The sequence below is a fragment of the Myotis daubentonii genome, chromosome 5 (genome assembly GCF_963259705.1).
Source record: "Myotis daubentonii chromosome 5, mMyoDau2.1, whole genome shotgun sequence".
Lineage (NCBI taxonomy): Eukaryota > Metazoa > Chordata > Mammalia > Chiroptera > Vespertilionidae > Myotis > Myotis daubentonii.
In genome coordinates this window covers 108,320,580-108,335,700 of record NC_081844.1, presented here as the reverse complement: position 1 = coordinate 108,335,700, position 15,121 = coordinate 108,320,580, and the positions used below count along the sequence as shown (strand labels likewise).

At 54.5% G+C, this 15,121-nt stretch overlaps 2 protein-coding genes across 6 annotated transcripts in view; one reads left to right on the top strand and one right to left on the bottom strand.

The window, feature by feature from the left end:
- Window positions 1-33: 33 nt before the first annotated feature.
- Window positions 34-7,451, top strand: BRI3 (brain protein I3). The gene is made up of 3 exons (XM_059699289.1): window positions 34-356; window positions 911-1,013; window positions 7,036-7,451. Exons 1-3 carry the CDS (start codon window positions 215-217, stop codon window positions 7,166-7,168), a joined length of 378 nt encoding a protein of 125 aa, XP_059555272.1. The 5' UTR covers window positions 34-214; the 3' UTR covers window positions 7,169-7,451.
- Window positions 7,452-8,939: 1,488 nt separating this feature from the next.
- The window catches only part of BAIAP2L1 (BAR/IMD domain containing adaptor protein 2 like 1), a 74,970-nt gene continuing 68,788 nt past the window's right edge, over window positions 8,940-15,121 (bottom strand). For all 5 annotated transcript variants that reach the window (XR_009453138.1, XM_059699276.1, XM_059699272.1 and 2 more), the window contains 2 exons: window positions 10,226-10,263; window positions 8,940-9,288 (listed from right to left, as the gene is read on the bottom strand). Coding sequence is in view for 4 of the 5 variants with exons in the window: in XM_059699276.1 (XP_059555259.1) it covers window positions 9,213-9,288; window positions 10,226-10,263 (114 nt within the window). In the remaining variant the exon portion in view is untranslated. The remainder of the gene's footprint in view (window positions 9,289-10,225; window positions 10,264-15,121) is intronic.

The following is a 15,121-nucleotide window of genomic DNA, read 5'->3' as shown; positions in this document are numbered from 1 at the left end:
AGCTCCGCCCCGCGCCGCACCCCCGCCGGGAGCCGTGCCACGTGACCCGAGTCTTGTGACTGGCGGGAGGGGGGGCGCGGAGGGGAAGCCCGCCCGCCGCCGGCCGGGAGCGGGACTCGCCGCTACGCCGTCCGGGTGTCCCCACGAGCCAGCGTCTGAGCCAGAGCGGGAGTCAGAGCGGGAGCCGAGCCGGGCGCGGTGGGCGTCGCCCGCCATGGACCACAAGCCGCTGCTGCAGGACCGGCCGCCCACCTACAACCTGGAGGCCGGCCAGGGCGACTTCGCGTGCGGCCCGCATGGCTACGGCGCCATCCCCGCCGCGCCCCCGCCGCCGCCCTACCCCTACCTCGTCACAGGTGGGCCCGGCGGGCGGGGGCTGGGGTGTGGGGTCTGCGGGGCTGGGGCAGGGAGCTGGGGGAACGGGCTTCGGGGGCGGGGCCGGGGGCGGGCCAAGCGGGCGGGGCGCCCCGGGAGCAAACTTGAGACCGAGTCCTCCCGCGACCTTTAACCCCCCAAACCAACTTTCCTCCGGGCGCGGCCGGGGATCGGCGCGCAGTTTCGGGAACGCGGGGCCCTCGTGTCCGGCAGCCCATGAGGAAGGGTTGGGGGCATCTCCCGCACCAGGAAGCTGCTGTGGGGCCCTGGCGTCTGGGCGCTGCCCGTGCGCCCTCAGCACACCTGGGGGGTTGCGCGCCCGAGGCCCGCCCTTCTCAGGAAGCATCACAACCCAGTTTCAAATTAACTTTATTAACGAGGCTCTGTCCGCACTTTAGCACCTAATAAAGCCCTAGGAGGCACTTAGTGAAGGCAGCTGTTGTCTTGATTTTGGAAAGGAGCGTTTTTTGTGGCGGGAGAGGAAGGGCAGGAGCAGTTCTCCCTGCCCGCTTCTGATGTGCTTTCCTGCCCACAGGGATACCCACCCACCACCCCAGGGTCTACAACATCCACAGTCGAAATGTCACCCGGTACCCTGCCAATTCCATCGTTGTCGTTGGCGGCTGCCCAGTCTGCAGGTATGTCATAGGTCTGGGGCTGGACCCCCAAGCCTCGGAACACACATAGCCAGAACCTCATAAAGGCAGGCTCGTTGAGGTGGGTCGGTCTGGATTTGGGACAAGCTGTGATGGGCAAGCATGGGCTCAGTTATCCTGGGTGGAACCTGTTTCGTAGGGCAACTGGGGTGGGTTCTTTTTCTTGGAGAGTTGAGCCCTAAGTGAATGGGATGCAGAAATATTAGTTGGACTGACAGACAGTCTCACATCCCTGGTTCTTCTGAAGGTGGTGGAAGACTTCCTTTTCAGGGAAGGGGCTGTTTGAAGTGTGTGGGCAGGGGAGCCCTGACTCAGATGGTCCATGTGTTCAGGAAGCTGGAGGTCCTAGAAGCCAGGAGAGCTACAGCTGTGAGCCGGTTAGTGGAAACCCATGGTTCTCCCAGCAGGAGCAATTCTTCGTATCCTTGAACTGGAGCCTCCACAAGTTTTCTAATGACTGTTTGTTTATATGTGGTCCCAGATGCTTGTTCTGTGTGGGTCCTCAGGATTCAAATTCAGATCAAGACTTGGTCCCTGCCCTTGGTGGATTCAAGTGCTTGGACAGTTTAGAAAACATGGACTTGGCACGGACCATTTTTCCTGTCTGGGAGGAGGAAGTTCAAATTTCTGAGATGGGATTGAGAAACCCTGGTTTACACTTACACTTAATTTCAAAAGTGTGTCTAGAAGGCCCAGAGTAGAGTCAAAGGGAAGTTAATGAGTTCAGAGTCACAGGGGGCAGCTAGGGCTCAGGAAGAGGGAGGGCATGACAGAAATGGGGGCAAAAGACTGGCCGACCAGAGCCAACCATGTGCCTAAAAAGGAGGCTGTGGGCAGGGGAGAGCCCCTGGAGCTGTGCGCCAGGATACCCCATTTGCAAACCCCGAAAGGGTGTCTCTTCTGACACAGCTGGTGAAAGTTAGGCCTTTGGAGAATGTGAAGGGGGAAGGAGAGGAGGGCAGACAAGGGCCTCCTCCTGAGGGCCCCTCTCTCCGTGCGGCACTCTAGGGGGCGTCAGAGCTGTTGGGGTTGTGGAGTGTCAGGCTGGCAAATTCAAGGAGGATCAGGAAGGCGCCTGCAGCAGAGGAATCTGGCTGGGATTTCAGTGTCTCCCTGCCATGTCTGCCACTTCCTAGGAGTGCCCAGCCTGCCAAAGGAGCCGGGTTCAGATCCTGGCCCTGGCAGCTACCCCCTGGGCCTATTTCCCCATCTGCAAAGTGGGGATATCTGATGGGATGGGTGGTCTGTGAGGCTCTTGTAGGTCCAAGTCCCTGAGTTGAGAGGAGTGGACACCAGCACCAAGGCCCCTGTGGCCAGGGGAGGCTGGGAGCCAAGGCTGAGATGTTTCCAGGGCTGTGAAGCTTCCGGCCACTGGCTGGGCTGCTGCCAGGTGGGGAGCATTTCCCAATACCCACCTTTCCCTAGATTGGGAGCTGTGTCATTTCGGAGGCCTGTGGCTTCTGCCCCATGGCCCCCAGTCATTCGGAATCTGGACTAAGGTTGGGCTGTGTTCTCTGCTCTCTCGGGAGAGTCTTCCGTGGGGCTGAGGGCAGAGGCGCCTGCATTTGGAGCCAGGCTTCTTCCTTGGGATCACTATCTTCCCGCCTCTGGGTGGTGGGTGGCAGGCAATGAGGAGGAATGGGTGCTCTGAGAACAAGTTTGGGGGATCGAGTTGGGACCAAACACTGACTCCCCCCAAGGCATGTCCTCCTGTGGGCCCTCCCGTCTGTGGGGTGAGAAGAACAGATGCCAGCAGTAAGGGTTCTTCCCTGAACTTGGGTCCCTCACACGAGAGTGTCCCTGCCCTTCCTGCTAGAGAGGGGGAGGCCCCTTAGTCCTCTGCCTTTGCAGTGGTGTGTGGTGTGGGCGTGGCTGGCCAGTGGACTGAGGCTGGGCAAGAGAGCTGGGCAGCACTAAGGAGGGAGAGGCCTGGGCACTTTCTGGGGAAGCGCCACTGTGGTTTGGGGGGTGGGTGTAGGGGCCCTGGGGCGGGTCCTCTCCGGGGAGAGGAGAGAGTTCCCCTGGGCGCAGTCCAGTGCAGCCACTGTGTGTCTGGAGCAGGGGTGGGCAAACTTTTTGACTCGAGGGCCACAATGGGTTCTTAAACTGGACCGGAGGGCCGGAACAAAAGCATGGATGGAGTGTTTGTGTGAACCAATATAAATTCAAAGTAAACATCATTACATAAAAGGGTACGGTTTTTTTCAATAGTTTTATTCATTTCAAATGGGCCGAATCCGGCCCGCGGGCCGTAGTTTGCCCACGGCTGGTCTGGAGTCATGGGGTTGGGAGACAGGCCACTTCTCAGTGACCGCACTGCTGCCTCCCTTTCCATCCAGCCCGCCAAGCTCTGTCCCTGTCCCTCCCTGGCAGCTTGGCAGGAATTCGCTGAAGTCACACGGCTGCGATTCCCTCTGAGTGAGGTCTGGTGTAAGAGGTCTGTCACTTGTCATTTTGTCATGGTCCAGCCTTCCCTTAAGCAGCCTGACTCCACCCTCCCTTTTTAGCCGAATGCATGAATATTTCTTTTGACTTCAGCACCTACTCCTCATTTCACCCCTGCTGTGGCCTCTGAACTAGTCTTCCCGTGGGGCTACAGCTGCCCCTAGATGCAGGACGAGGCGGCAGCATGTGGTCTGGGATCTGGGCCAGGCTGAGTTCACCTTGGCTGTGGTGGGGGAGCCTGTTGAGAAGGCCCTGAGCAGCAGGGGTCAAAGCCTGGAATGGGACGCAAGCGGTAGGCACAAGCAGTCGGCGCAGGGCCCCCTGGCTGGCACTGGGCCCCCCACCGACACTGGATAGGTATCATTGGTATTTAGCTTTGAGGGTGCCCAGAGGGGTAGGAGGAAATCCAGGAACAAGTGGCGTCATGGAAGCCAAGACAGGCTCAAGGAATAGTATCAGTCCAGGATGTGGCATGGGTGGTCAGCATGGGCACTACTGGTGACCCTGGGAGAGTTCTGGGAGGTAGAGGCAGGGCTTGTGTGACACGGCATGGGGTGACAAGGTGGAGTGTGGGCAGCTCATGAGAGCAGGGGGCCTGTGACAGAACCTTGAGGAGGTGACTGTGCCTGGACATCCTCGGGTTGGGGGTTGGGATGGTGGAAGACTCCCAGGCCCCTATTCTGGCCTACACTTTGCTCAGAGGCCTAGTCATCAGGCTTATGCACAGCTGCCCTGGAGTGGCCGGTAGCTCTGTGCCCCTGAGAGGCAGATGTGCCTCCTACGGCTGAGCGGAGAGATGGGACCTGGCCTCTGAGGGAGCTGACTGGGTGCTTTGGGGCATCTGCCTCCCCCCCCCCCCCCCCCCCAGGCTCCAGGCCTTGGATGACCTGGAGGAAGTCCTCCCTGAGGCCGTCCTGTGAGGGCTGGTTGGGAGTTGCTCCCAGGGCTGGATGCTCTCTTGAGCCACCCTGTGCTACGCAGTCAGTGAGGGGGTGAGGAGGAAGGGCTGCCGGAGTCGGGGCACTAACCGCCCAGGGCACAGAAGTGGGGAGCCCTGGATGGTGGAGCTGGTTTGGTGCCAGAGCTCCGAGTGGTCCGAGGCCCGGAGGCCACCTCTGCTGCCCGGAAGTGGCTTGATTAGCACCAGTAGTTGTAGGAATTGTTGGCCATGACTGGACAGAGCAGGTGTGCTCCCAGCCTGGGGCAGCCTATACATCCACCTACGTTAGGGAAACAGCTGGTGACCCAGGGCCTTCCTGAAGCCCCACTCCCTACTTAGGCAGAGGGCCTCAGGTGCTCCTCAGCTGGATCTTACCCACCTGTCCTGACATGTGCTCTGAGAGGGCCGAGGACTGACCTTTGTAGTACTGAGAATGCGAGAAGTGGTGCCTGCCACACACATTCAGGCCTGCTGGTCGCTGTCCCTTAGACCTGGCCTTGCCTGTGCTCTAGTCCAGCTGGTCAGCACACACAGAAAGGGTGGCACCCATGAGTCTGGGAAACTGAGTGAAACGAAGATAAATGGGTCTCTTTCCTGTGGGAATTCTCAGATCCTTTTCTAAACTAATGCACGTTGTGACTCCAGGTGGGGAAAATGGGCAGTTTGACCAAACGCGCCCCGCCCCTACCCCCCCCCCCTTTTCTGCAGAGCTTATGGGGGGACTAGTGTTTCAGGATGAGTGCATTTGGGAAATACTTCTAGAATGTATTGTGTCCCTTGTAGATGTTTTAGGCCCTTCCCTCCTGAGTGGGTGGGAGGGAGGGAGGGGGACATTGAGTGTGACTTTCTTTAAGCTGTTGAAAACCAGACTTCCTCTTATTCTGGTATATTTTTTCATGACTCCTAATGGAGCAGGGAGCCTGCTCTGCTGGGCTGGTGGGGGCGGTGCTGCCTCATGGTCCTCCTGCAGCTGTGATGGGTAGCAGCTGTCACATGGGCTCGTGACTTCCTGAGAAGGGGCTGCAGCAGCAGCAGCAGCTCTGGCATTTTGAGGAGGAAGCCCTCTGTTTTGGCACATTTCCCTTTGATACTTCTTTACTCTTTTATTAAGCTGAACCTCCCTCCTCCTCCATGCAAAAGGTGGCAAAATAAGGAGCGGAATGTTGTGGGCATAGGGATCCTCAGCAGTATTTGCTGATGATGGGGCTAGAAGTGGATAGACAGTGGCTTCAGAAAGACCAAGGAAGCTGGGATGGACATGCAGCGGCATGGGAGAATGGGTGCAAAGGTATCAAAGCAGTGGGAGGAGTGTCAGGCCCTCCCCGCCCGCAGTTGCCCTCAGCTCACAGCAAGGTGGAAGGGCTGCAGGCACCCCAGCCTCCAGGGAGCAGCTGGTCCCTGTTGGCTTTTTCTGGCTCCCAGGTCTGTCTGGTGGGAGTGAAACATTTCTCATTTGGGCTGAGCTGGCTATTGTAGTTCTCATTTTAATTTCAACTGTGTCCAGAACTTTCCAGAAGTAGCCTAAGGACTAAAGGTGGAGCCTAAGGACTAAAGGTGGAGCTGAACACACAGCTCTTGCTTCCCACTTTGGGGGCCTTTGAAAAGGACCCTTCAATCTGGATGGTAAGTCCAGGTCTATACTCACTGGCACCTGATCTCGGTGATGTCCCCAGGTGTCTTAGGTATTACAGATTGTGCACTGAAAGGTAAATGTGACTTTTTTCCCTGAAGCTTTGAGATGAAATTTCTCAAGTGACCTTTCAGACATTGTGTGAACATGGCTGATTTCAGTCTTTCACTAAAAATCTGCTGCCTTCCCCCCCAAAATAGAAAAATCAAACAAAATTCTGAACTCTATCCTTATTTGTGGCATTTCCCTCTAGGGCAGCGGTTCTCAACCTGGGGGTTGAACAACCCTTTCACAGGGGTCGCCTGAGACCATCAGAAAACACATATATAATCACATATTGTTTTTCTGATTAATCACTATGCTTTAATTATGTTCAATTTGTAACAATGAAATTGGGGGTCACCACAACATGAGGAACTGTATTAAAGGGTTGCGGCATTAGGAAGGTTGAGAACCACTGCTCTAGGGAATAGAAAACTTTTCAATACTGGGAAAAAGTACTGACCTTTGTAGTACTGAGAATGCGAGAAGTGGTGCCTGCCACACACATTCAGGCCTGCTGGTCGCTGTCCCTTAGACCTGGCCTTGCCTGTGCTCTAGTCCAGCTGGTCAGCACACACAGAAAGTCTTGGTCTTGTGTTTTCAGAGATGTAAGAAATTTTATAGAAACTAGCATTTGTTTGTTCTTCTGTAAAAGGAAATATGGCAGATTACATGGCAGCTGAACGTTGCCTTTATAATTAAGCGATGATAGCTTTCAAGTAATTTCCCCTTTCTTCACATGGTCTGGGTAGTGGCCGACAGCAGCAGTTTGCCTTCCCTCCGAACATGGCAGACGCGTTGGCGGATCTCCAGGCTGATATGGCTGGTTGCTGAAGGCAGGTGAAGACTGCCTTGCAGGCCCTGTCACTGACACGCCAAAGGTCTGGCGGAACATCAGGCCGAGGGCCCTAACCCGAGCCCCCTTCCCCCCTTCTCTCTCTCCACAGAGTCGGGGTTCTGGAGGACTCCTTCACCTTCCTGGGCATCTTATTGGCCATCGTCTTTTTCCCCTTTGGGTTCATCTGCTGTTTTGCCTTGAGGAAGCGAAGATGTCCCAACTGTGGAGCAAACTTTACCTAAAGGGAACAGCACACCTGGCTTTCCTTCATCCAGCTGTCTTTTCTAATGTATATGTCGTGTACAGTAGCTTTATTTGATTAAGCTTCAGGACTGTTTTTGTAAGGGAGGTGGGATAGATTTGGCATGTGCGAGCTGGGTTCAGGGCACAGGTCACGGAGTGTGGACACGCGGCAACACTGCTCCCAGGGTTAACGACAATTCAGAAAAGCACTTTTATTTTTTGCAGTCTTCAATTTGAGAAGGTGAGAAATTGTTTTAAATAAATAAGATTCATACCATTGTTTACCTGGTTCTGCTTATTCAGTGTTTGCTTTTGTTTGGAAAACTTCAAACATGAAATAGAGACTAAAATTACGTACCCACCACCCAGCTTCAACACTGTTCAATCCTGTTATTTTTCTTGATAGGCATTTATAGCTCAAGAAAGTGTTCTTGTTTTCATGTTTTTATTTTATAATGAAACAATACCTTGACATTTCCAGAGCATGCCCCTCAGTGCCAAGGACAAGGCAAGCCCTCCCATCCTGTGTGAGGCAGGTGACACTGTCGTCCACTCTGTGAAGGTGGATGTGGGCCGGGTGAGTCCAGCAGGCCTGTGGATTACACCTGGTAACCCCAGGCCTATGTATTGCTGAAACAAAGCCAGAGGACCCCAGACTGGAGGCTGATGCCCCACTCCTCACATCGCTAAAAATAATGGGCTTCTGCGGACCCTACTCTTACCTAAGTGGTGAGAGGAGAGTGGGCCACTTCACTGACTGGTTTCTTGGCTGGCGCGTCTTCTTTCAGGACAGGTGCTGCTTGACACCTGCACTTCGCCTGACTCAGTCCCGGGGAGCCCTCACGTTCCCGTGTCATTAGCTCCCCACTGGCTGATCAAGGAGGAGGAGGATAGGACTATGAACCTGAAGTGTCATGCACTCACACTGGTTTTACCTGCAGTTGACTTTGGCCAATTTCAAGCTTATAGAAAACGATAATATTTATGGTAAGATCAAAGGAGCTGTATGAGCAACAAGCCCCCCTTCCCCGCCCACACAGTGAATGGCCTGGGTGTGACATTTAACCACAATTCTCCACTCCAACAAAGGGCCTAATCCCTGACAGCCAGCGACGAACTCCCTCCTGGAACAGCCCAGATTCCTAGCGCATGACAGTGAGTCTCAGCTAGAGGGCAGCTCCTCCCAGCCCCCACTCCCAGAGGTCCTCCTGGCTCTGTGAGCACTATTTGTGCGTCAGTACCTGATGGGAAAGTGTCAGAGGAAATTAGTGACAGAAGCGCTTTGGTCAACTAGCTTATTAGCAAGAGTCCCCTGGTTGGTGCATGTGGTGCCCTCTGGCCAGGCCCACATGCAGCCTGGCCTGGTGGGTTTTCATTGGTGCCTCAGAGCCCAAATCCAGAAGTTCTGGGGCATTCAAGTACTAAGTACCATGGCTGTGATGGGGACAGGCAAAATACCTCAGCACTCTACAGCTGGGCCTACTCATGGGAAGGTTGGGGTTTCTCCATCTTGGGTAGCTCTGCATTTGACTAAACAAAAATTGAAAAATTTTAAGTTAAAAGTTAAAATTTATATAATATTTTCATAATTTATATTGCTTAAGATTCTCCTTTGAGTAAACATTACAATGCTACGTAAGAGCAGGTACTTTATAAAATACAAATGTGGTCTCAGCTGCATGCAGGTACAGAAAGCCAGTCCTGAAAGCACAGACTATCCCTTATTCTGGCTATTTCAAAAATAATCAGAATATTTAAAAAATGATACAGTAAGGATTAGAACCAAATTTACTGCTCTTTGAACAAAATAGGAAGAAAATACTTTCAGTGATTGAGTTGGTCACTCAACTAATTTATCTTCTTTAAGACAGAAATGTGCAAACCCAACTGTGAAATTGAGAAAATGCATTGATTTGCTAAAGTAGAATACGTTTAAAATCAGGCACCCTCCGGTGAAGCATCATGACAGTACAGGATGCACCACACCTATGACTTCACGTGTGAGAACATAAGAAGATCCAGGAGAAGTCTTTGGCCATCTTTTCATCGAATGATTGGTGCTGACCGGTCGTTTGTCACTGTTGGTCGGAGTTTCACAGTAGCGAAGGGGTTTTCTCCACTGTGGGGGAAGGAAAAAACGTGCGGAAATACCTCAAGATGGGAATTTTATTTTTTTGGTTAATGCTCACCTGATGATTCTCCCCTCCCCCCCCCCAATTGATTTTTAGAGTGAGTGGGAGGGAGAGAAATATCGATATGAGAGAGACACATTGATTAGTTGCCTCTGCACACCCCCTCGAACAGGCCAGAATTGAGCCTGCAACCCAGGTATGTACCCTTAACCAGAAATTGAACCCGAGACCCTTTGGTGCATCGGCCGATGCTGTAAGCCAGCCGTGGGCAAACTAAGACCCGCTTGAAATGAATAAAACTATTGAAAAAAAAGACCGTACCCTTTTATGTAATGATGTTTACTTTGAATTTATATTAGTTCACACAAGCACTCCATCCATGCTTTTGTTCCGGCCCTCCGGTCCAGTTGAAGAACCCATTGTGGCCCTCGAGTCAAAAAGTTTGCCCACCCCTGCTGTAAGCACTCGGCAACACCGGGCAGGGAACATGGTTTTAAATGAACTAAATACAAACGGTTGCTCTGCTCTGTAGAGTTATATGCTGGATGGAAATCCCAGGCAGCGTTTTTCTGATATGAAAAGTTTACTGTGGCAGCTCCCCAGTCCACCTCTTCCAGAACGACCCGAAGTTACAGGAGAGCCCAGCGCTCTGCAGTCCTCTGGAAGGGGGTCGGGTGGGACAGCCACCTAAGACTTGGCCTGGATTACTGTGTTGCCAAGGACAGCAGGTCACCAGACCACCCTTCTGCATCTGGGCAGATGCCTCCCAGGACTGTGATGAGAGCAAGGTGGCTGCATTCTCTTGACCCCACAGGCCTGAGGCTGTTTTCAGGATCGGGCCTCCTGGGCTGTGCACAGGGCAAGGCCCTCTCCGGGACACTACAGGCCACTCGCCACCAGGGAGGGCAGCGTGAGTTCACGTACCTGAGGAAAGGGAGCTTGGCAGTCCCGTTTGTGTTATTCTGTGGGAAGACAGAGAAGTTTATGGAAGGCTCATGAAATGAGACATTTCAAACAAGACCTAAAGGCAAAGGCATCTAAAACACAAGGGACTGTTGAAAGCTACAAATGTTTAAAGGTGCCCTGGAGTCTCAATTCATTTGGGACTGTCTAGCTATGTAAATTCACTTCAAAGAATAACAGGAACAGAACATTTTAAAAGATAGTGAGGGACCTGCACCGTGTTGGGCCATCTCACACTCAGGGAGAATAGGCCTGTGGCTCCTTGCCCACAGCCTGTTTCAGGTGCAAAAGTTGTGAGTGCAGGTGCCTTTTTGGGAGCCCCGTCCTGAATGAAGCCACGGGAAAACTGCGTGAAAATGAAACGGGTTTTGGTGCCCACAGACTGGTGCCCAGTGCTCCCCAGAGATCTTGCAGGAAGCTGCACAAAGGGAAGAGAAGAGAAGGACGTGTAAACACTGTCTTTGTCTTCAGGAACCAACAGAGCCTGCAGGTCCCAGGGACTTGGGGTCTCCCAGTGGGGCCAGGGGCCTCCTTTCCTTCCTTCCCTAAAGCCTACAGGCTAAGAATCCGCTTTGAACCTGCTCCGCCTGCTCTAGGAAAGCACTGCTCTGAGCACCTGTTACTCAGATGCCGCCCAGGAGAGGGCAGTGTGCCACTGTCTGACGGGCTGACAGACTAGACCTGACTGAAAGCTCCCAGGCTCCCCGTGGTCAGGGCACAGGCCTCTGAACACTGACTACAGCTCCTCGCACGTCACGTCCCGCTGCCCGCCAGCCGGGGTTTGAAGGTCATGCCTTGCCCAAGCCCACACCAGGGCTCCTTGGGAGGCCTCTACCGGGTTTTGGACCTACTGACTCTTAAGGCAGAGGGTTAGGGACACAGGTTCAGACCTGCGCCTGCTGTCTCTGGGCCTCTGAGGACCCACATCTTAACCTTGAACCTCGGGACCAGCCAGCTCATCCTGATGGCGGCCCCAGCACCAGGAGGCAGAGTCCTGGCTCTCTCCTCACTGAAGCACATCCTAGCAGGGCTTACATGAGCTCTTCCCACAGGGCACGCAGGCCCCAGAGCAAGCGCTCCTGGAGCCGTGCTCACATTCTGTGATTTAGAGATAAATATACACCAGGACGCGTGTCGCGTGAGTGCTCCAACACTGCCAAACAGGAAGCCCAGAACGGAGGTACAGGGTCGCACGTGAAAAGGTCCCTGAGGTCAGGAGGAAGGGCAGCCGAGTCCTCTCGGGCCCGGGAAGTGCGCTTCCTGCTAAACCAGAATCCCCAGGCTTGCCTCCAGGTGACACACTGGGAACCACAGCCTCCTGCCTTTCCTCAGGGTGGGACAGTGTCGCTCTCCCTTGGGTATCACGCCGGAGGGTTCTGCCCTGAACGGAAACACCCCACCTGGGAGCAGCCCAAGGGTCCTCAAGGCAAACCCTCAGGGCTTGTTCAGAGGGCCTCTGCCCCCGGGAGCTTCGGACGAGTTTAGCGCCTTGTGTCACCTGGTGCCGCAACATCGGAGAGAAAAGTGGAAGAGAAGTAGCACAGTCCATCCTGGGAAGAAAGGTGACAACTTGTGCTAAGGAGGAGGGCACGATGACCTAAGACAACAGCTGGAAACCATTGAGCGCCGGGTCATGGTCTGGTTCTGGTGCTGCCTACACCTGCTGCTTTGTGAAAAGTCACCGTGCACTTTTCTTCATATGGTATTCCTCAACGTCTGCCATAAAAATAGGGCCGTTTCAAAGGTTTCCCCTTTAACATCTACCAAGTCTACACTGTCCCAGACCTGCCCCTCTCCCCTTCCCCCTGCAGTGGAAAGGCACCTCCAGGCCGGCGTGGCACTGCTCTCACTCCTCCCGTGAGGAGAGCTCACGCTAGATCCCGAGGGTCTGCAGAACCTCCCCACCTCACCTGAGCACAACCCATCCCTCTTACTGGTTGACGCTGGAGCCCCGGGGGGGTGTCTGTCCTGCCTGCTGCCCCACAGCGCCCATCTGAGCGTGTCCCTCCACTGGCTCGCTGAGGCCGAGCAGTGGGGTTTGGGGTCTCCTGGCCTCTGCACCCCCCCCCGCCCCCATGTCACCAGGCAAATGCGCCTTGTCCTGAGCAACACCGAGGTCTCTGCAGGCCTCTCCTGGTGCCCCTGCCCTGGACCTGAGCGGTCCTGCATGGCGCCTGCAAGCCTAGGTGCTGCCTCCTTGTCCCTGTCCCCTCAGGACATGCATAGTGCAGACACGCGGCGTGAGCTCAGACCAGCTCTGTGGACCTAAACCGTTCGAGGTCCCACAGTCAATGGGCAGAACTGCTCCTGCGCAGGGCGTGTCCTCTGAGGCGGTGGTGTGTGTCCTGTCTCAAGCTTCCCCTCGGACTTCCAAAGCAAGGCTCTGCGCACCGGTCCCTTGGGCTGGGCCGGCTCCCCTGGCCTTGTAGGCACAGCCTGTTGCGTGTTCTGTGTCCCCTCTTGGCAACCAGCATGGTGCTGGTCCAGAGTGCACTCGACAGGAGATTACCAAGGCACGAAACCAGATGCCGACAGGTCAGGCATGTCATGAGGGGGTGGAGTGGCGGTCCAGGGAACACAAGGACAGGCAAGGCCTTGTGACTGCACAGCAAGACAACCCCCACCAGCTGACCATGGCCAAGCAGGAATCGGCAGAGTGGGGCACATCCCGATTTCCCAAACCCAAGTCCACCTGGAGTGGGCACTTGCTGACTCACATGGCATCCATCCCACCCAGATTTCTGCTGGAATGTCCCTCACAGGCCCACCTGCCTTGAAGGGGACCAGTTGGTCCGAGCTTACAAGTGATCTTGGTCAGCTCAGGCCACCAGCACAGCCGTTTCCCAGATGGAAGGCAGAACTCCGGGCAAGGGATCTGTGGCCCCCCAGGCAGGGTGAGGCAGTGGAAGGCAGGGCTGGTGGTGAGAGACCACCTGAGGGCATCTTTGGAGCCTGCCCTCTCTGTCCTGCTCCCTGGCAACAGCCTCCCTTCATCTCTGGGGCCAGCGGGAGGTGAGCTGTCACCTGCCACACCTGACCCTGTGTTAAATGTTACAGCACATGCCAGTCCTTGGCTGTGGCCGGACTTACTTCCCAGTTCACAACCTCCAACCTAGTTCAACCCCTCTATTCCTAAACTGGGGACCCGGAAGCCTGGCCAGAGGAAAAGGCAACTACCTGGAGTCACAGGTTCTTTCTGAAACCAAGGTGCCCACTTCGTGGAGTGGAAGGTGGATGCAAACAAGGCGGCTGGTAGGGCCTGCACAGGCCCTTTTGGGTCAGCAAACGTGCGCTTTGAAGCGAAGGCAGGCCTAGTTGTTCAACAGCCTTTTAGAGTCTCTTATCTGATTATTTAAACGGCTGCCAGTAGGGAACACACACTTGCTTCAGCCCCACAGCCACGCCCTTGCCCCTCAGCTCAGAGGGCAGCCTCGCAGCTGTCTAGGTTCGTGGTGCAGGAACGTCCCACCCACGGTATCGGGTGTGCAGTGGACTTAGCCTAAATGTCCTGGTGTTTAAACAAAACTCGACAGTAACTGACAGTAATGATGGCTGCCTCTATAGAAACTACGTAGAGCAATGTTTTGCTTGCTCCCATGGACCCAGCCTTTGGCTGACAGAGAACATACTTTCCCCATCAGCAGCAGCTGGGTACGCATCTGGTTTAAGAAAGATAAACAACCAGTCCAGTTGGGCGCAAGAAGTTTTCATACAAAATTCCAGGACTTGCCGAAACCGGTTTGGCTCAGTGGATAGAGCGTCAGCCTGTGAACTGAAAGGTCCCAGGTTCGATTCCGGTCAGGGGCATATACCTTGGTTGCGGGCACATCCCCAGTAGGAGATGTGCAGGAGGCAGCTGATCGATGTTTCTCTCTCATCGATGTTTCTAACTCTCTATCCCTCTCCCTTCCTTTCTGTAAAAAATCAATAAAATATATTTAAAAAAAAAAATTCCAGGACCATGTCCCCGCCGCCCTCAGTGCCCCGGGCAGGGGCCAGCCATGGTATGCACTTCCCGAGCACCATGCTCTTAGGTTTTTAACTGGAACACGGTCTGTTCTGTGCGACCTGTGCCTGACTGCCCAGCATGGTGGCCACGGGCCATATATGACCAGATTAAAAGTGAACAAATTTAAAGTAGGAAAACCCATTCCTTAGGTGCACCGCCCATTCTCCGGGGCTCCACTGCCCCGGGCCCTGTGGCTACTCTTCTGGGCAGTGCAGTTCTGGAATGTTTGTCTGCTCTGTAAGTCTCCAGTTTAATGTACTGAAGAAGCACTTCTCGTCTTTTCTGCTCGGACACAGGGAAGATTGGAGCCTGTGCCTCCTGCTGTTGCCAAGAGGCTGTTAAAGCCAGGTATTCCCACCTCTCCCGAGGTCACGAGGTCACGGTGGAGCAGAACCGGTTCTCTGCCCGCCCCCAGCTGAGTTCCTGGCACTGCCGCCCCTGGGGGAGGCGGTCTAACTGGCTGAAGGGTATGGCAGAGGCAACGTGAGGGTGTGTGTTGGAGACAGAGTTTCGTTTTGACTCTTTTGCAGTTTGCACAGGATCACTGAGTATCACTTCAGAGATGCTAGTGACAGACACATGAGCCAGTCCTTTAACTTCGCTGTGCACCTGTGACACGCCCTCTCCATTCCAAGGTCAGACGCACTCGGTCTGACATTAGGAACAGTGACCGTCCTGGAATCACGGCCAGCAGTGCCTCAAGCCCTCCAGCTTTGGCTGACTTTCTCTAAAGTCGACTCCTCTTTTCTTGTGACTGCTGTTAAATGGAGTTTCTAACCCCCCCCAGATCAGAAAAATAATACAGCAGCTTGTCAGCACCTCATAAACAGTACATGGTACTTGTCTTA

What these genes read in the sequence shown, in the direction of transcription:
- BRI3 (XM_059699289.1), top strand. Translation starts at nt 215, where the DNA reads ATGGACCACAAGCCGCTGCTGCAGGACCGGCCGCCCACCTACAACCTG. An exon ending in CTACCCCTACCTCGTCACAG is followed by an intron (nt 357 to 910) that starts GTGGGCCCGGCG and finishes TCCTGCCCACAG; the next exon opens with GGATACCCACCCACCACCCC. An exon ending in GGCGGCTGCCCAGTCTGCAG is followed by an intron (nt 1,014 to 7,035) that starts GTATGTCATAGG and finishes CTCTCTCCACAG; the next exon opens with AGTCGGGGTTCTGGAGGACT.